The sequence below is a fragment of the Argentina silus genome (genome assembly GCF_951799395.1).
Source record: "Argentina silus genome assembly, chromosome: X".
In the NCBI taxonomy this organism is placed as follows: domain Eukaryota; kingdom Metazoa; phylum Chordata; class Actinopteri; order Argentiniformes; family Argentinidae; genus Argentina; species Argentina silus.
Window position 1 is genome coordinate 17209927 of NC_139653.1, and position 21521 is coordinate 17231447.

The 21521-nt window shown below is 40.2% G+C and overlaps 1 protein-coding gene across 1 annotated transcript in view; it reads right to left on the minus strand.

Annotated features, from left to right (window-relative positions):
* b3glcta (beta 3-glucosyltransferase a) overlaps nt 1-21521 on the minus strand; it is a 68881-nt gene that overhangs the window by 13313 nt on the left and 34047 nt on the right. Inside the window, exons 5-11 of the mRNA XM_083696319.1 lie at nt 7081-7157; nt 6460-6571; nt 4039-4175; nt 3797-3860; nt 2849-2980; nt 2028-2097; nt 993-1106 (exon numbers count right to left, since the gene is read on the minus strand). Coding sequence (XP_083552445.1) covers nt 993-1106; nt 2028-2097; nt 2849-2980; nt 3797-3860; nt 4039-4175; nt 6460-6571; nt 7081-7157 — 706 coding nt within the window. The remainder of the gene's footprint in view (nt 1-992; nt 1107-2027; nt 2098-2848; nt 2981-3796; nt 3861-4038; nt 4176-6459; nt 6572-7080; nt 7158-21521) is intronic.

The following is a 21521-nucleotide window of genomic DNA, read 5'->3' on the forward strand; positions in this document are numbered from 1 at the left end:
ATTGATTCAATTGGTTGATTTAATTACAAAAGGAATATATACCATGCAGCAAAACGTAGGTTATTTTCATCTTCTAGTTAAAGTGAACATAGAAACCATCATAGTTGTACAAAACACATTACATTATTTACAGATGATCAAGATCTTTGACCATGACCTAACAACAACTATCTTAATAGAGACGGTGACAAAGTAATCACAGCATATTCTTGAGATCTGTACAGTGCAGTTAAGAAAACAGAAAATAGACAACCTGCATCCTCCATCATGCTTTTTAGAATCATTGTTCTCAAAACCTGCTCATGATATCAGATCAATGACAAGGCCTCACTGAATCATACATTTACATTATGCTCAATCATCACAGAGGTAAAAGTCTACTTTGGAACTGATTTACAGAGGCATTTAGTTGTATGGCTTAAAGGGATACTACACCAATTTCTGCCCTCAAAATAGTTCACAAAATTAATCCAGATCACCTTACGATCGTGTGGGCATGTGAAAGCATGAATGTTCTGTAGATCAAAAGCTAGGTGTGAGGACTTTACCATAAGTGATGTATTTGGGGGTAATCACATGGTTTTGAAAACTACAAGTAGCTTTAGGAAAGAGTGAGGTTACCGTTTCAGAATTATGTACTGCCTGGTTTGTTTACATCCATAAGCACTGCACATACCTCCATCACTTGTGTTTACTAACATGCATCTTAGCTTAGACGTGCCTACCTTGCTGGCTGGGAGGCACAAAGCACTATGGACGTTGTAGGAAGTTCCTCATTCCAACTTTTACTTCCTGGTCCAATAAAATGCTATTTTCCTCGCATATTTGCTTGATTCTTTATTATATTTCCTGTCTACTTAGATAACAAAGACCACTAATAACCTGCTGTTGAGTCGTGGTGACAATCGGTGAAATCGGTTCCTTTAACTCATATGTGTTGAGTAACCTTGAGACATGACCCATGATCAGTGAAGATGAGAGCATTGACTTACCTCTCTCTGTGTTGGGCACACCCAGGTTTATGGTTGGTATTGAGAGATCAGCATGATCACTGTAGTACTCCAACAGATAAGCCTCTTTCTCCCAGGTCTTCTTCACCACTGGAACTAGGGGGCAACGGGCATAACACAGCTGAAGTCAATACTTCCACTTCACTGGGCAGAATCAGGTTTCTGTGCACAGAAAACCTGCTTCATTATTTATTGAATGGTGTATGGACATCCAAACCTATAACGAAAAAGCTTTGGTTTTCTTTTTTTCTCCTCTATTATAGGTGCTGTTTCACTGTTAGAAAAAAAGAACTGAATACAAAATGAATACCCAGAAGCATTTATAGATCCAATTGATCTGAAAAGTAATTGAGAAAATAAGCTCTTTTCATGAGAATTTAGTTACTCTCACTACCTTTTAGAAATACATCTAATGGTCATTTTAATCCTACCTTTATGTAACCCAGTTGACTTAGAAGAGGATACAGTAATTATAATAATCAGTGCATTTAGATGTGACCGATATGTCAGTTGTATCCGATGTGGAATTTTCCAGATGCTTCTGAATTCAAAACAGCAACACTTTATCTGTCTCATTAAGTTTGAATTGATTTCTGGTACTTCGAGCTTGCCCAGAGCTGCCGTAAAACCTACAATAATAGTAAAGCTGTCGGAGACGTGCCTCAAGACACAGATAGCCAAGATTACTTTATACTGAAGTAGGATGACAGAGGAAATAGTAGAGAGAAAAATAACGTAAGAGGTAATTTTTACGCATTTCTGACCTATCCCCAGGCAACTGGATCTGAAGACAATGTCCCTATGCCATCATAAAGCAAGATATGATATCTGAAACTGAGAATGTACTGTATCCAAGTCACAAGAGTCACCTCAATAGCCACACAATTTAAATTCTTAAAATACAGTACTGTAAATCTATTAGAAGAGGAGGACAAGTGATTAAATTAATAGCAGTTAATGCTATTAAGTAAGATGGACCATGTCTGTAACTATCACAGTTTCCAAAATATGACTCACCTCTCTCATCATGGAACTTCTTGCATGTTTTGACAGCAACAAATATGTCTTCCTTCCTTACAGCGTCCCCCTTTATATAAAACATGAATATTACAATTAAATTAGCATGTTTTGGTGCAACAGTTCCAAAATCTAAACTGCTGTTCAACCATTTGGATAATGTGAACATAAATTGATATCGAAACTTTTTACAGTCCCTTCCACACCCGTGAGCAAAGTTGTTTGCCATGTTTCTTGACAGGCTCCACAAAATAAAGTATCTGGTATTAGCTGTTTGAGAGTGAAATGTGAATTGGACATCATTATTATCATTGATCATCAATGATTATCATCATTATTCATGTCCTCAGGTCTCCTGCCCATATGACTTTGGCACTCATGCTGCTGCTAGGGGGGAAGCCATGCACCCTGCTGATAACGCTCCTCTGCCACACTGGCAGAGCTAAGGGTTTTATGCTGAGTAATCTGCACGTTTTCAGCATTTAAGACCCTGGGAAGAGCCAGGCTACTTAGAGATGAGATGGATAGGAGGAAAAGTAAAAGGAAATAGGAACACATTGACACTTGCTGAGGAAAGACAAAAAAAAAAAGGCAGACTGTACGTCAAGTAATGACGAGACGCTGTCTGAAGCATTAACTGTGTCAAACAGGAATACAAAGCATATGAGTACTCTGGGGAAGGGGGGAGAAGGGAGCACATTTTTGGACAATGTCATCATGAGATACATTTCAAGGTAACGTATGCACTTGTTCAATATGCTTGCATAAAGAATGGCATAATCATTATTCCTGTGTGAGAAGAAGAGGGTGGTGGTACCCACACACAGGGGAGGCAAGCTGCTGAGAGTAGTGGCACAGTCTCTGGCAGTGGGAGAATCCTCTGGCTCAGTACACAGCTCTGGGACTGCAGTAAGACGTGGTCCTTTCCCATTTTCCCAGATATATAGTGCTACCTGAAACAACAGGGAGTAAGTATGTGCCACAAGCACCATGTACAGTAAGTAAGTATCCTTTAAATCTGATGTAATTAGTGTTAATTGAGATAGAAATAGATCTTATTTTAGAACCAAACCATCTATTTTGTAGAGTAACAATAAAAGTAACAGAAAAAGCCCTATATAGACTGTTTGTTCCCCGTATTTCAGTTATGAAATAAAAAATCTAACAAAAAATGTGACAGGCATTGTAAATCCTAGCAGTTAGGAGAAAACCCAGTTACTGCACTTTAAGTACTGTAAGAGAGGACTAACAAAAGACGCAGAGAGCAGAGAGCAGAGGGAGAGGGAGAGGGAGAGGGAGAGCAGAGGGAGAGGGAGAGATATTGTACAGTGAGTGCTATTTGTCCTAATTTAAGGGGTGGGGTAAATCTTTACAAATAGAGAGATGGAGGAGTCACAGGGACAGAGTGTCCCCAGGACAACAATGTGACAAACTAGGTTTAAAATAAGAAAAATATGAGTAACTTACAACCACTTTTGTGGGAGGTAATGATATTTTGACACCGGGTAATAAGAACATTATACTTTACTTGATTAATGACTACTAGATTCAAATAAAGGGTAGTCTTGTATTAGCTTGTACTATATGTCAACAAGAGGAGGAAAGAAAATATCTACACATACTTTTATTAACTAATAACTATACTGTACAAAAAAGTGAACTCATCATATTGCACTTGACATAAATTCTGCGTTTGATTAACAGTGAATAACTGATAGGCAATATTAACTAATAGTAATAAAGTGTCATCAAACTTGAAACAATCTTACCTCATGTTTCAAGTCAATAGTAAAATCAGATTTCAGTGGGTCGTCTCTCACTTTGTTTGCAAGCCTAAAAGATCACTGTCTATTAGCATTTGTGATGACAACTGATGAAACAATGATCAAGAATAGAGGGTTAATTGCAGTATAGCAAAAGTTATTGTCCTGCAAGGGACATTTACTGAGATGAGCTGTGGTTGCTGTTAACATCTATGTTACAGAAAGAGAAATGGAAATTGCAGCCTTACCGGTCAACAAGAGGGATGCTCAAGGCCCAGGCAGCAGCAAAGTCTGGGTATTTAAAGATAGAAGGATTCTCTGCAAAGGCGTAGTGATGGATAATGGTCGATTCCTCATCATGGAGGGGCTTACCAAGGAACCACTCCTGAGGGATGGATGTTGACATCCTCAATGCATGGTGACGGTACTGAGTGCAATTCATATTTGATGGGCAGTTTATCCTACTTTGTCAAGTTAAGTTTTTAATAGTTGTTGATGTTTCTCTTATAATTAATCATTTAACATTCATTCACTTACCAGATAGAATTTACTATATCATGTATATTTACTATACAGGTATATTGAAATGAAATTATTTCTAAACATAGTCTCGTTTTTTTGAATTCCATCATCTGAAGTACCATGTGACATAACCAAGGACTCCATAAAATGTCCCACATTACTGCTTTTCTATCAGAAAACCCCCAAAAATATTTAGCAATAGAGTTGTCAATCACACAAATCCAAATCTGGTTTCAAATCTGGATAATCATTATGTTTTCTTTTCTCTCTGTTGATGTAAGCAAATTTGAGGAGTTCAGCAGGGGAGGCTGGTGGAGGACATTTTTTTATGTGTTTGATACCATAGCTCATTCCATTCCATGCATTACAATGAGCCTGTCCTCCGATTTCTACCTCCACAGGCCTCCACTGGAGTTCAGATACTGTACATCAACACTGCCATCCTGGGAGGAAAAAGGGCATAATGTAATATAGACACACATCTTAGTCTTGCTTTGTCCAATTAGTCTGAGAAACACTCAGGACATGGGCTGGGATGATGGGCTGGTTATAATGAAAACAAAACTGACTGGACTAACAGGTCTATACTGTCAGAGAGTGTGGTGTAATGAAGCAGATCACAAAGATGATGCGTACATCATCTTAACATCCCTAGGTATGAGGCTGGGCTGTGGATGATGAGACAATAATGAATTTCATTTCTCACTTGGAATTGAGATCACACACAGGTCCCAGAATGCCCCAAAAAGCAGATGGTTGGATTCAATTAACTGTTATGAATAGGTTTTTCAGAGGAACCTTTGCTGATGAAAACAACCTCTGTTTTCGTGCTTGTCTTGTACATCAGAGAGGTGGAATTTGCTTGATGTTTTTGGATGGTATTTTATAGCAGGATGTCCTTTAGATAATTTTGGTGAGTTTGAGGCAACTGAATTCTCTCAATCTCGCTTTACTTAAAAGTCTGGTTACACTGCTGGGGCTTATGAACCAACGAGAAGCACAAATTACCCATACATCTAAGCAACAAAAACAACATTTGTGAATTCCAAAGACTGAGCTACTGTATAAAAATTACTGCATTGTAATAGAACCAGGCAATTTTAAATATTAATAAACCTGACACAAACCCTACACAAACAAAACAAACAGGAAGTTTAAACATTTGTTTTCCTGTACTTAAAGGTGAAATATATAACATTAAAATGTTCAGAAAGCTTCCTAATGGTTGTAATGTCTATGTTTAATTGGTAGCGATCAAGGAATGAGATGCCTTGAAAGAAATATTTCATTTAAGAACATTGTTTCGGTCGTGAAAAGCGATTTCTAAAATGGAGTGTCTTACCCGACATTCAGTTTGTACACAAACATGTTGTTACTGGGAAGGGGTGTGCTAGAGGAGTGGACTCACCAATTTTTGCCATTCTGTCTCTGGTGGCTGCCTCCTCAAATCGTGCATGCATGCAGAAACACAACAGCTAATGTCCGACGCTGCAAGTCCATTTAGGGGGTTATATTATGATTAAGGAGGATGTTGTTGTTTGGAACTTCGGAATGAATTTCGCTGCAGTGGCCAGAGATGGCAGATTTCCAACAAACTTAGGCCCTGCTCCTTAAACTGGATGACAGGTGCTGCATAATTTCAGACAATGCAATAAGGCATTGCTTTCTAGTTATGCTCTTACAAATTTACATTGACCTAAGAATACTGTGGATTGCAAAACCTTTTCACAAACCATGACTATTGGGATCCAATGCACATGGTTTAATAAAACAACTAGCTAATCAACCAGCAACACCTTCTGACACAAGCTCTTAGTGCAATGGTTGAAGACACCTTAATAAAGCAAAATGTATGGCGATCCTGCTTGCACCTGTGCTTTTGGTAAAATGCAATCATAACAGCATTATCATGCTTGGAGAAAGCGGCCTCTAGACAATGAGGCTAGAAACACTGAGTCTGACAGCCTCGTCTACATGCTGGTTGGGCAACAGCCCTGTCCAGTTCCAACACCCTGCCTCCAATGTAGCTACTGAGCAACTAGGCTGTATCTCAGTAGGGAAATTCTTCTCGGTTTTGTGCAAGGAGAAATTAAGGACTGAATTAAATGGCTAACAAGGTTGGAATTCTAAACAGAGGGTGCACTCACTTTTCTCCTGTCAAACTTCATGAGAGCCTGTAGAAGTTTGGTCACCTTCATGTTGGTTTCCTCCTCAAGGAATACAATCCAGGAAGAGTTTTTCCCAAAGGAGGAAGATAAGCTGAGGAGTCAATAAAGCATTGGTCACCGTACTTCAAATGTGTTGAATCAATATACTCCTGAAACCTATTTGTGGCTTTCTTGAAAAAGTAGGGTAGATGGCTGAGGATAAGTAAATGTAATGGTGTATAGATAATCTTGTGGTACATGTACGATAGGGGCAATATACACATTTAAAATGAAACTAAATCATGTAACGTATTGTGTAGACATACAAGATTCTCTCAAAAAACTAACTTCAATGTACAGTAGCATGTTTTCATACAGTATAGCCTTCACTAAATTGAGGATTGTACACAGTAAGGCTATTTGTTAATTTATAAACAGCTGAACAAGATAGTTCAACAAAGAGTTGTCTCTTGTTACTCTCCTCATTGAATATAATCCTCTGACACCAACAGCCAGCAGCAGCCTTAGGCAGCAGAGATAAAGATCAAAAGCAGGTCGCCTTTTGTGAATGCCAGTTAGTAATGGGTGTTTATTCAGACCTGACAGCCCAGGAGCACTTACTAAGGCAGCAGAGGAAGAATACTCCAGTCTCCCTCATTGTCTGATAGACTGTGAAGAAGCAGTACAGTCGGTGGATTCTGAAAGAGACAAGAACAATCTATGTAAGAACAAAGGCAGGAATGAACCACTTGTTACAGCTGCAAACCCTATGTAAGGCCATAGAAAGTCAGTCTTCTAACAGGTTAAGATAATGGTGTTTATTTTTTTAAAGACCATAGAAACAAGGAAACACTTAAATATTTTCCTGTGTTTTATATGGAATATGCACACAGGGTTGAAGTAACACAGTGAAATATTGAAAAGTATGACCATCCCTTGAGTTTGACAGCAGTTGGAAAAGGAAAGCAACCAAGGATATTACTTTTTCATAAAAATGTTAAGGGTACAAGACTGTGTGATAGCACTATACGAACGAATGTAGTAATTATAAATATTTCATATTATTTGAGCGTTGAACATTTCACCTCAGTTTCAGCCGCTAGTGGTCCCTGTTTCGTTCCATATATCCACTATTATCAGTCTATCCAGAATAAATGGGAGAAAGAGTCTGTATGGCTAGATGTATGCAACTTTAATTTGATGGAATTATTAAGCAATAGGAAGGAGTATCATGATGAAAAGGCGTGTAGTCCATTCCCGGAGCGACACGGCCTCAAGAGAAATGTAGTTCATTAGAGGTTAGGCATGCACTTGTACCAAAAATAAAAAGGGCGGAGCCGACTTCAGCACTCTATGCCAAAATCACAAATGAAGCTAGCGTTAGTTCAGGCAGGGCACTCTAAGTCACCAGCACAGCTGTCTGTCAGGTGACGGAAAAGTTGGTTCACACGGATGCACAAACACAGTCACATGTTCAAGGGACAGAGGCTTAAAAGCAGCCAAGTTAACACTCCTCCATAGCATCCAACAGTTGTTAAGTGGTTGTACTGACTACGAGAGCTAGTCTTGTGTGGTCGTAGTGTTGAGGTTTATAGCTTACGGGCTGTGGTAGTCCTCGTCTTACTGTCCAGTGGTTCTCGATAGGTCAAATTTTCCATGCAGCAGTTTTTGTGGAGTGCATGGATTCAGGTTTGATATCTACACTTAAAGAGGCCCTGGCGATGTGGGGTGCTGCCGTACGCGCCCTCACTGCCCCTGTAGTGCCGAACATCGGGACTGCACTACTCCTTTCATTACAGAAGACCCTGTTCTTGCTGCTCTGGGACATTCAAGGCTACCTTGATAGGATGGTCTCCTACTTTGACGCATTGACATAAACAACGCAACAGTGCTTCTGTATCAGGATACTTTGTTTCGTAGGATGTCACACCTCATAGATCCTGGGAACTGCAGTCCCTGCCAGCAGTGTACTACTGATCTCGGAAATCAGGGAAGTAAACATTTTTCAACTCCTGTCCTGTCGATGTTCTGAATGTCTAAAAGCGCTAACCTAACTTCCTAATCTTCACCGCCAATTATCTTATTATCTTCTTACAGGTTCGGTGTTCTGTCAAATATCCGTAAGGGTCCACAGTCTGCTTAGGAAGAGGAAGAGTCTATGAGATGTTTTATTTTTAATAAATTAGCAAACATTTCTAAAAACCTGTTTTGGCTGTGTCATTATGGGGTATTGTGTGTAGATTGATGTGGGAAAAAAATAATTTAATCCATTTTAGAATAAGGCTGTAACATAACAAAATGTGGAAAAAGTGAAGGAGTCTGAATACTTTCTGAATGCACTGTAGCCTCGTGAGGCTAGAAAAGTTTGGTCTAGCTTGTATAGTTTAACTTTATCTTCAAATTTGCCTGTATTGGATATCCAACAAATGTATTCAGCCCAAAGTTGCCACTTGTATCAATAAACAAATCACTGACAGGTTTGTGTGGTGATAATTGTTTAATTTACGGCCTTTTCACATGTTTTCAAATACTGCTGACAAATAATGTTTCTGATCCGTGCATACATTGTATTGGACACGTGATGTGTGTAAAATTCTTTTTTGAAGGTTGTACTCATCATAATAAGATAGCCTTTTGGAATCGCTTGCTTGATCATTTCAGATTAACAATCAAAGCAGAGCAGTTGAGGTATAGTTACACACAGTCACGATCAAGCAAGAGTGGGAGAGAGAGGGAGATACAGCAGAGCGTGTCCAAAACCAGGGGTGCATTTTTTTCTATGCCGGTGCGTTCCTCCCAAAATAGGCAATGGCATTATGATAAATCATATGTGAACAAAACAAGATTACATTACATTATTTTATTTGTTCCATGTTTTAATGAAAATTAAGATTTAGCCGACTGGTAGTTGGTAGTTCTATATGACAACTGTAGCAAACAGACCTGTGTCAACAAATCTCACTTTTGGTGCATTTCTATTCAGAGACTAAAACCTAAAATCCAGTGTGACTGGAGCAAAATGTTCCTGAGCCAGCCAGGAGTTTAATGTTTATAGTGATATACTATATGGTTGATAGGGTAGGGTAACCTTTTTCTCAATTGTTTCTGATGAACAAACAAAGGCGGAAGAATTTATCCAGCACACCCCCTTTGAACGATACACCACAAAGTGCTATACAAAATAAATGCATTATTATCACACTGAAACCCAAAGTCCTGACAACTGTCTCGCATGAAAATCTGTTGCATTATTAAAGCCGACTCACGCTTATTCAAGTCAGACTGCACTAAACATTTCCCCCGCTTCTCTGAGCTGTGAGAGAATGTTTGATGACGGTATGAGAGTAGATGCATAAATATATGCAACGCTTATCAGAGCTGTTTATAGGTGTGTCATAAATAGCTGTGTCATAAACCTGAGATCCGATCATTTCATGCTTTTCACTCACACTAACCACTATGTTATTCTCCCGTCAAAAGTCACCATGTTAACATGTGATATTCAGCACAGCCCCCCTTCAACCCCCTTACAACATTTTAGGCAGCACCCCCTCACTGTAGCCCCCTCATATCTTTTCCTGTCCTTGATACTGTATATTAGCTTAAAAATTGTGTTACAGTAAAATTGCCCCATTTGGCTCTGATGAAGATATATCTTCTCATGTGAGATTATCCCCCGTTCACGATTTAAGGATTACAATTCACAATTTATTACATTACGTGTGAGCTCATTAGTGATAAATAATAATTGACTAAAACACTTTCCAAAAGGTAAATAATCATTGTTTATAATTGTAATAATAATTGTTTGTGCGCACTATGCACGCTGACAAATGTAAACAAACATGGATGTTTGCAAGTGGAAGATGGATCCTTCACATCTCGTCACCACCTTGTGGTGGCTTTCGGCAGCAATTCACACCGTGAAATTTCTGCCTGAGAGCGACCTGTGATCGGCGCTCTCATATTGAATTGTTAGGACTTTAGGAACGGAGCACTGCGCATCAATGTCACTTTGGGGGGTGGGCGATATACAGATATGAAAGTAAATGCCGGTATCATGTTGTGCCATGATATGGATTTTGGCATATGAAGGATATCATGATATAGCACATTTTCTTTCTCATATTTTTTTCTCCAATATATTAGCAGAATCAGCAGAATGGTAGGTCTATAATTGTTTTAATCCCCAAAAATATAGATTTCCAATTTGTTTTATAATTTGTCATATACGATAAATTCTGTTGTTAATTTATGTGTGTCTCTATCCTGTGCTCCCTCGCACCACGCCCACACACCTCAACAGCCATGTGCATCTGCCAAGGGTTGCTAGTTTGGCTATCAGAAACTAAATTGTATGAACTGACTGTGCAAACAAGAAGCATTTAAAATGAGTGAAAACGTATAAGATGCTTGTGCCATTGGGGCTGCTGATGATGATGACAAAGAATTAGTTCAGAAAAAAGGGGCTTCTCTGAAGGAGATGAGGGAGACATCTCACAATGGGATATGCACCTTTGCGTACCCTATTCGCTGAAACCCTATTCAATCATGCCTCGATCGTGAATGCTAGAGAGCCAGGCTAATAACAGTGAAGTGGGGGAAGCAGGCTAACGGTCGTGTACCTCTAGCTAGCTAGTCAAGTTTTTCAATGCTGCAACCAAGTGTTCACTCATGAGGAAAACAAGAGGTGGCAAGCTAGACTCTTTCTCCCAGTTGTGTAGTAAAAGAGATATTTCACTTGGTGAAAAAACTTGTGTGGCACCCGACAGGGCACGAGAGAAAGTAGCTAGGCTATATCTTGTTGACGAACCGAACTAGAGAGAACTTCACTTGGTAAGAGTGAAGCCTAAATCAGCAGGATTCCTGTGAGGAAGAATAAGCAACCTAATGCCCCAGGGAAAGCTGTGAACTTTCCAGTGGAACAGTTAAGCTAAGTAGCTAGTGATGAATCTGAATATTGTGAAATTGTGAGATATATGTAATATATATTACATGTCAGGAAAAATTATGTGCTAGGACAAAAGTGTGCTTGTATGTTTGTGTGACTGCATAGGAGACCCCAATCTAACCCTTAGCCAGGTGGTGTGGTTCAGTACTGGTTTCAGTTCCTCAGACACACAGGAAATCACACCTGGATGCTGTGCCAGGGCCTTGACAAGAATGTCAGATGCAAACAAATAACAAATGTTAAACTAAGACCCATGTTTGTACCATGCACTGATCACGCACCCCTAATAGGTTGATTTTAAATATGATGTCTGATGAGATTTATAAAGCTGGACCTAAACCCAATTTGCTCTGGTTCTTGAGGATGGGCTGAATGAGTCTCACTGCCTCTCGGTGGCTGCTGTTGGTCAGCTCCTATCCACCCTCTGTTGTACTCCAGTATTGTGATGATATTCTTGTTGCTTCCCCAAATAAAATCCAACACCTACATGTTCTATGTAAGGTACTATGAGCCCTCAATGCTGCAGGGTTCCTTTTGAGCCCCCACAAAGCTCAGCTCGGCCAAACGGAAGTAACTTTCCTCAGCCAACGGGTGGGAAGCCTTGGACGTGCACCACTACCAGCGAGAATTGAAAGATTGCTTCATTCAGTGCCAAGGGTGAATAAAGTCACCCAAATTGTCAACACTCTAGTGTGCCAAGGGCGACTTTATTCACCAAAGTCCATAAATTATTATGCTTCATTTTGTAGCCAATTAAAGTATTGTTGCTAGGTAAATACCACATAAAACACTTGCCAAACATGTTGTCATTGGTTGTAATTTGCATAGAAACCTCTATTATGATTTTAAGATAAACAGTTAAACTAAATAGCTAGCTAGCGAAACGGAGCGAACAGAACAAATTTCACAAAATGTCGAACAATGGTGCATTTATGTTTTATTGGGACAGCAATAGCGAAGAGGATAATGGGGGAAATGTCAACACGGACGAAGAGGAGATTGGCCGGGTGAGAGTCAAGGAGGCCGTACCGAGGGAGTGGTGGGATGTGACAGGCAAGAGGGTAGCCAGTGAAGCAACCAGGAGAAGTTCTGTGGGGAGGAGGCCTTTCAAGAGCCCAAAGCTAGGCCCACAGGGGGTTTGGATGCCACTTTATACCAGTCGACATCTGGATAAAAACGTCTGTTTACATTTCACTTTTTACATTTTACATTTACATTTACATTTATTTAGTTTTGTATTTAGGTAATTATTGTTATTGTTGTTGTTTCTTTTATTTTTATTATTTACACTTCTTATTGCACTGTTGGAGGAGCCCAAGACTTAAGAATTTCATTGCCAGCGATTGCTCTGTAATTGTTGTGCATATGACAATAAAACCATCTTGAATCTTGAATCTTGAGTAGCAATGAGGCGATTCCTCAATTGAGTGAGCTTGCACCACAAGCTCATTTGCGCGGTTGGAAACCCACAGAGTGAGCAGAGATGGAGACATTTCTGGGGATACGGGTGAGCTTGGGTATGGTGAAAAAACCCAAGATCACTATGCACCAACAAAGAGTTGCTTAGTTGGACTCCCAACTTTTCATGATTGATGGCAAGAAATAGATTCCAACTATTAAGTGCCTGACTGCATTTCAACAACAATAAGAACCGAGTAGAGAAGGGCCTGCCAGCATATGACCTGCTGTTCAAGATCAGACCTCTCAAGATCGACCATGTTCTTGCCAACTTTCAGAAGGAATATTACCCCCACGAAAACCTCTCCATTGACGAGTCCATGGTGTCTTACCGAGGGAAACATTTTCGTCAGTATATCCCCAGGAAGCACCACCGGTTTGGACTGAAAAACTTTGTGCTGACAGACTCTGTGTCTAATTACACATACAGTTGTGGTCAGAAGTTTACATACACTTGTAAAGAACATGTATGTCATGGCAGTCTTGAGTTTCTAATCATTTCTACAACTCTTATTTTTCTGTGATGGATTGATTGGAGCACATACTTCTGTTTCACAAAAAACATTCATGAAGTTTGGTTCTTTTATGAATTTATTATGGGTCTTCTGAAAATGTGACAAAATCTGCTGGGTCAAAAATATATACATACAGCACCTTGAATTATCAATTTTGGTGATGTAGAAAGTTGTGTCAATCAAATTTGCTTCGTGGCATGGCCTCTTAACATCTTATGAGTGATTATAATTGACTACAGCTGGTGACTTATTTCAGCCCATTTAAATAGGGCTTGTTTGATACACTCATTACACTCAGTCAAAAACACTACAATGGGAAAGTCTAAGGAGCTCAGCACGGATCTGAAAAAGCACATTATTGACTTGAACAAGTCAGGAAAGTTACTTGGAGCCATTTCAAAACAGCTACAGGTCCCAAGATCAACTGTGCAAACAATTGTTTGTAAGTATAAAATGCATGGCACAGTTGTGTCACTGCCACGATCAGGAAGAAAACGCAAGCTATCATCTGCTGCTGAAAGAAAATTGGTCAGGATGGTCAAGAGTCAACCAAAAAGCAGGTCTGCCATGAATTAGAAGCTGCTGGAACACAGGTGTCAGTGTTCACAGTCAAGCGTGTTTTACATCGCCATGGGCTGAGAGGCTGCCGTGCAAGAAGGAAGCCGTTGCTCCAGAAGCGGCACCTTAAGGTTCGACTGAAGTTTGCTGCTGATCACATGGACAAAGAAAAGGCCTTCTAAAGGAAAGTTCTGTGGTCAGATGAAACAAAAATTGAGCTATTTGGCCACAATGACCAGAAATATGTTTGGAGGAGAGAAGGTGAGGCCTTTCACCCCAAGAACACCATACCTACCGTCAAGCATGGTGGTGGTAGTATTATGCTCTGGGCCTGTTTTGCTGCCAGTGGAACTGGTGCTTTACAGAAAGTAAATGGAATAATGAAGAAGGAGAATTACCTCCAAATTCTTCAGGAAAACCTCAAATTATCAGCCAGAAGGTTGGGTCTTGGACGTAGTTGGGTGTTCCAACAGGACTAGAATTAAGGTCTTAGAATGGCCTTCACAAAGTCCTGACTTAAACCCCATCGAAAACATGTGGAGTGTGTCAGAAAGCCAACGTGTCAGAAAGCCAACGAATTTAGTTGAACTGCACCGATTCTGTCAAGAGGAGTGGTCAAAGATTCAACCAGAAGCTTGCCAGAAGCTTGTGGATGGCTACCAAAAGCGTCTAATTGAGGTGAAAATGGCCAAGGGACATTTAACCAAATATTAGCATTGCTGTATGTATATTTTTGACCCAGCAGATTTTGTCACATTTTCAGAAGAATAAATTCATAAAAGAACCAAACTTCATGAATGTTTTTTGTGACAAAGAAAAGAAATGATTGGAAACTCAAGACTGCCATGACATACATGTTCTTTACAAGTGTATGTAAACTTCTGACCACAACTGTACCTAATTACACATACCATCTAATTACACATACCACCTGTGGGTGGTGCGTATGACTACGACTGGGTTGTGGGGATTAGGCACAGTACTGTCATCAACCTAATGAGAGAGGCAGGCCTGCTGCGAAAGGGGCATACTGTGTTCACGGACAACTATTACACCTCCCCCGCCCTCTACAAGAACCTGCACGCAAACAACACTGGTGCGTGTGGAACAGTGAAGGTTAGCCGAAATGGAATGCCACTCCAGCTGCGTGACCTGAAGCTGAAGCCAGCCCCCCCAATGTTCTTCAAGAAAGCCCCCCTGCTCGCATCATCATTCAAAGCCGCTGGCACCGTCACAGTCCTCAACACAGTACATGACAACTCTGTTATCAGTCCACAGCAAGGGGCCCAACACAGTACATGACAACTCTGTTATCAGTCCACAGCAAGGGGCCCACTGGATTCAGACTGCTCCGCAAGCCCAGTTGTGTTGTAGAATACAATAAGTACATGGGGGGCGTGGACCGCACCGACCAACTGTGTTCTTATTACAGCTACCAGCATCGCAGCATGAAGTGGTACCATCGACTATACCACCATGTCAGAGAAGTGTCTTGATCTTGATACCTTGATCGTATTCAAAGAGTGGACACAACATGCACTCTGCTGAATTCAGGGAGAGAGTAGCAGAGGGCCTGCTTCGGAGAGGAAGAGTCAATGAGGCCCCACCGCTGATGCCAGTGGTGGAGATGTCGGCTGTACCTGTGTGTCTCACTGGACGGCACTTCCTCAGCCTACATAAGAAAATGAAGCCAGACTGCAAGGTGTGCTCATCTCGAAAGCGAAGTGTAGCAGACGGAGGGAAGGCAAGAAGGCAGACCCAATACTTTTACAAGACCTGTCCAAACCAACCTGCACTGTGTCATACTACCTGCTTCCAGCTGTACCACACCAAGCTTGTGTACAAACAATAGTTGGTAAGTTTGCTTTATTTGACGCACTAAAAACATGATGAAGATGATAATGATGGATGGAAATGATTATTCATAATTGTGATGGTGACAGTGATTCATTATTGTTAATTCTGTTAAGTCAATGTGCTGGTTTCGTTCAAGTATGTAGCCTTCATGTGGGTCTGATATGAGGAATGTCAAGTTTGTGATAATGTATGCCCTCCTGTGTAGAACCCCTGACCTGTCTGTAAGTCTGCTGATAAAGTGGAAAGAAAAGACAGAGCTCATGCATGGACAAAACTGTGGTCACAAAAGAACATACACAGATCCAGACGTAAAAGGCCCTTATTAACAGTTAATGTCCTCATAAACTGTAAATAAAATATGAAATTTGTAATTTGTTTTTATTATCCTATATGCTTTTATTACTATGTAAATAATCCATTCATAATATTGTACCTTCAGAGTTTATATTCAGAGATATACTGTAGAATTGAAATTAAATTATTGATTTTACTGTCAATATTGTTGTTTGTCTTAGTGTTTTCTAGTGAATGGTTGCCTTTTTAAGAAAGTTATTCACTGACTTCTCTTGTAACCACCAGTCCTCTGCTGACGTTGACTGATATATGTGGGTATATTAGGGCCAAAGGGAGAGGGGATGGCCTTTACTAACCCCTGTTACATATCTTGAGCAAAAAAATACATTCTTAAAGTTACAAGGTCAATATGCAAGGTTTGAACATTTTCAGGGTGCTTTTTTAACATTTAGAATGTTGGGTGGCCATATTGGCTTGGCACTCAAGGTGATGAGAGTTCCAGAATTCTTTGGCAGTTAGTGAGTTAAGCTACCTCAACCCACTAGACTGTGTCACTAGACTACGCTTTATTATGGGACTCTTAAACTATAACTGCCAATATATTCCTGATTTCTCAGACATAGCCAGCCCATTGAATGATGCCCTTGAAGTGGGCCTTCCTGGGTTCACCCCTGTGGAGTGGAGCCCTGAGATGGAGGATGCATTCACCTCTTTGAAAACTGCTCAAGCCTCTATCCCTACCCTCTGCCGTCCTGATATGCACATGACTACCATCTCTGGTGCCATGTGGGACTGTTTGCATACAACTGTGTTTTGGCACAGGTACAAGCTGATGATCACATGGGAATAATTGGATATTATTCCTTATCCCCACCTCAATGAAAGGACAGCCCATTGTCTACAGTACTTGCCCTTGACTGTGCTGAATGGAGCTTAAAGGTGATTGAACCGGTGGTGGGATACAATTTTGTGCATCTCTATACACCTCATAGGTTTCTGAAACTCCTCAACAACACCACTATGAAAACCATCTCTTGTCAGAGGAGAACCTGCTGGGAAAACAGCCTTTTGGATCCTCATGTTAACATTGTTGCAGACAATAGAACCAACCCAGCATCACTTATGTGTGACTCTGGAACCCCACATGACTGTTCTGAGAGTGTTCTTATTGAAAAGGGCCATGTTATTGGAACCATATTTATATACATACATATATACACTGGGGCCATATTTGGATTTGCTTATAGATGGCAGCAGCTCCTATGAAGATGGCAAAGTCATAAGGGGGGAGTCTGGCGACTCTGTCTCTGCGGGCTCGCTCTCTATGGGTGGGACTCATGTGGCTGAACTATGTGCTCTTAAAGCTGCACTCCAAATTGCCCAAACTAGCACTATTCCTGTAAATATTTTCACTGATAGCGCATATGCCTATGGGGTAATCCATCATTATGGACTTGTTTGGAGAAAGAGGGGCTACCTCACTACGGGAGGGGTACCCATTAGTCATAAATATGTTGTCTTCAGTATTAAAGATATTTGTCCCATGGTAGAGCATAGTACATTATGTAAGGTAACTGGCCATAGTAATTTTACTGACTATTATGGTCAGGGTAGTGACTATGCCGATCAGGCAGCTCGTGCAGCAGACAATATTGCTCCTATTACCTCTATGTCCCCTATATTCCCAGTATATGGCCGAGTCTCCATCAAAGATTAAATTGTCCAATACTACTCATCTGAAACTGATACTACTCTCCAGAACTGGAGAGAAAGAGGGGGGGTGTTGAACTCAGAAGGATTGTGGCTCAACGGTGACTTGGTAGTGGTGCCCACAGCTTACGGGTCAAAACATAGTGACCTTTATCATCAAACTGGCCATTTTGGTGTAGCTAAAACTGATAAGCTGATAAGTCGGACCTGGTGCCGGCTGGAAATGAACAGGGACTGTAAGGATAGAATATCCTGATGCATTTCATGCCTTAAAACCAAGCCTAACAATTCTAAAACAAAAATTCCTCTGGGCCATGCAGACCGCCCTCTGGGCCCTTGGACCCATTTACAGATCGACTTCATTGGCCTGCTGCTCCCAAACAGGTATGCAGGGGTGCACGAACCGAGTCGACATCTAAGAGAACCTTAAACCTTGCATGAAAATTCCTAACTTTATTCTGTAATCCATAGAATCAAAGTTTATTAAACTGTGTTAAATAACAGGGTACAGCCTCTTCTATTAAGGCTTAGAGTGCAGGCTTTCAGTTCATCATCTGTTCATGAGTTCATCAGTATGTAGCTTGCTCGGGAATCATTCTATACATCTCCTCTCAATGCATTAAAGAAAAATGCAAACTGAAAGCAATGACAAACATCTTCCTTAGACTCTTACTGTTTTACTGGAATCAGTTTTCCAAGGCTTTCTAGGGGTTTTAAGGTGTGGTGAATACACTATTTGTGGTATCTTTCTTGTGGTATCCTTCCTATGATCTGACACTTCCTGACTTGAAAATGGATAAGCACATGGTTACTATCATTCTCAAGCACCCAAGTCTGATCGAGGTAGCAGAGGAATTCCCATTGTCTTATCTCAAATTCATATTGTATTTGTCCCATCTCTTCCATGTCCTGCTATTTGCAATTTCAACCACGGGCGAAGCCTACAACTGTATATCACTGGGGAGGGCAAACCCATGACCAGATGCTGGTTTGCTGCACGTCTACGGTTCCTGTGCCAACATTTTGGGCTGTCTCCTGATAGATACACACACATCACTCTTCTGCATTGGCGTTAGCAGCCTCAACCTCTGAGGTGTCATGCTTACCCTTATGAGGATGGATCGATGGTCTTCATTGTCATACAAATGTTACATTAAATTAAACTCCAAAGATATTGTCAAAGCACAAAAAACGCTGAGGAATGGCGTATGTCCGCTGGACACTGTGTTATTTCATATAATGGTAGAATGAACTCATTACACATAGGCATTAATGGCTGACAGATGGTTATGCTGTGTTGGTCTGTTATGGGCTCCCTACAGTATTATATACCTGCAAGTTGTGGTCGTTTAACTCCAAGTAGGGAGCTTAACTCCAGGTGGGGATAACTTTTAAGGTTCAGCTGGGTCTGGCACCGGACAATATTTCTGACCTTTTAATCCCTTATGAGCCTCTGCACAGCCTAAGATCCTCAGACAGGGCTCTTCTGACCATTCTGGAGTCTAGACTGAAGACAAAAAGTGACCGTGCCTTTTCCATTTGGGGCCCTAGACTCTGGAACAACCTGCCTGAGAATATTAGGCTAGCAAGATCAGTATTTTAATTTAAATCTCTTCTTTAAACACATGTTTATAGACTAGCCTTTAATTGCTGTCCTTGTATCTTCTTAATGCGCTGTGTTTTACTGTTTTTCTATTTTATAGAAAATATATGTTTTTTATATTCTGCTCTTATTCTGTTCTCTTTCTACTGTTTTTTGTTTTTATTTGCATATCTGTTTTATCTATTTGTAAAGCACTTTGTAATACTGTTTTAAAAAGGTGCTATATAAATCAAGTTTATTATTATTATTATTATTATTATTATTATTATTATTCACCTGCAAGTTGTGGTTGTTTAACCCCAGGCAGGGAGCTCTAAAGAGTGGAGCCATCCAAATACCCCAAGCTTAAATATATTACCATTGGTATGCAATAAATGGTTAAACTGACGTGTCCTGACTGAACTGTCCTTTCAACAGATTCTAAAATGTAATGTAAAATGTATGTAGTAAGTGACACATTTCAACATACTACACCTCATTCATACTGAGAAACCGTCATCTGTAGCTCAACCATACTGTTAATGGTAATTGGTTCTATTTCGCTACTCCACGCCTCCCTTACCTGCTCCATTGAATTGTGGGACTGAAATCAGAAAGGACTTCCTGAATAGTGTGCAGTGAATTCATATTACATGGAAAGGCAAATCTATGTTGACATCCTGGCATTTTATACATACTACATTTCTGTACATTTCACCTACTGCTAACCTTTCTAATGTTGTATACTGAAAATGCCTACTAAATAGGTCTCGCATGAGCATTTGGACACAGCCTAGATTAAAATTGCCATTTAAAATGTTGGTGTAAAATGCAGCAAGACTGTTCAGAATACAATGGTAAGAAAATTATGTACAGTAGCTGAATTTATCAGTTGTTAGAACAGTGAGCTAGAACGGTATTGTATTTTGTAAGCCAGAAAAACAACCTGTTAGCTAGCTCCAAAGTAAGTCACCAAATGTGATAGCATCCAACTGCAAACAGAAATGCTGCATAAATCCACATAAGAGACACTGTATGCTGCTACGACTCACAAGGTGAACTGTCAATCAAAGACGTGTGTGACACGCCCAGTCAATTGTGTCAGTCTGCCGGCTTGAAAAATTGTGGTGAGAAAAAAAGCTACTTCTTGCTTCTTTTTGACCATTTTAATTGAAGTGAAGTAAGTATTTCATTAAAGTAGGTAACCTAACGTTTACCCAGAAATTATTTGATATGGAAATCAAGGTCAATTTAATGGGGCTTTAAAAAAACAATCACACAGTTGCCCATACAAGTTTGACTGTAACATAAAGGTTATTATGATAAATCATTATTCAACAAACCAATTGAAATTCCTCTTATTCATGTAGCCTTAACCATAATTAGTTTTTGAAGAATGAGATATTGCATGAAATATTGACCTTATCCACAACTCTAATATTCTTGAGATGAAAATACTTTTTGTGGGTTTCAGTCAAACTTTCTCTTAAGCCTAGAGAGTGAGGAATGCAGAGGGCATGTGAGGGTTGTCAGCAACAGCCTTGGGGATGTTTCACACTGGGAAGAAAACAAAGCAGCAGAGCAGTAGACCATGGGGTTCATTACTGCATGGTCAACTCATCAGCCTGGAAGCCAAGGGGGACCATTCTCCTCAGGGGCACACAGTCTCTCTGCAGTCAATTTTATTTAAGCAATGAACCCTTGCCTGTGTACAGTAAGTAAACCATATTAGTCAGTCAGGGATTGGCAAGCAAGCATCTCAGACAAGCTTTATCTTCAAGCTAATAACACAATGAGGCTTACAATGTCATAGTCACTTTTCTAAACTTGACATTAACTTCACCTTAGGTACTAACAAAGCTCTAGCTTGCTGCTAGAGTGGAATAAACTGTATGAGTTGAATATGGAATATGTTGAATGTATGATATAATACTATAACCCAGAATGTGACATGTAATTTTACCCACGTGTATATTTATGTGTATGTAGTATATATGTAGACAGTATGTAGATAGTATATGCAATGTAAGAGGTGGGGAATGGGGAGAAGTCGTAACTGCAATGGGGGGTGGGAGGGTAAGAGCAGATGGGGGGGGGGAAGGCATCCACTAATAAAGAGGTTTATTTTATTTCAGTG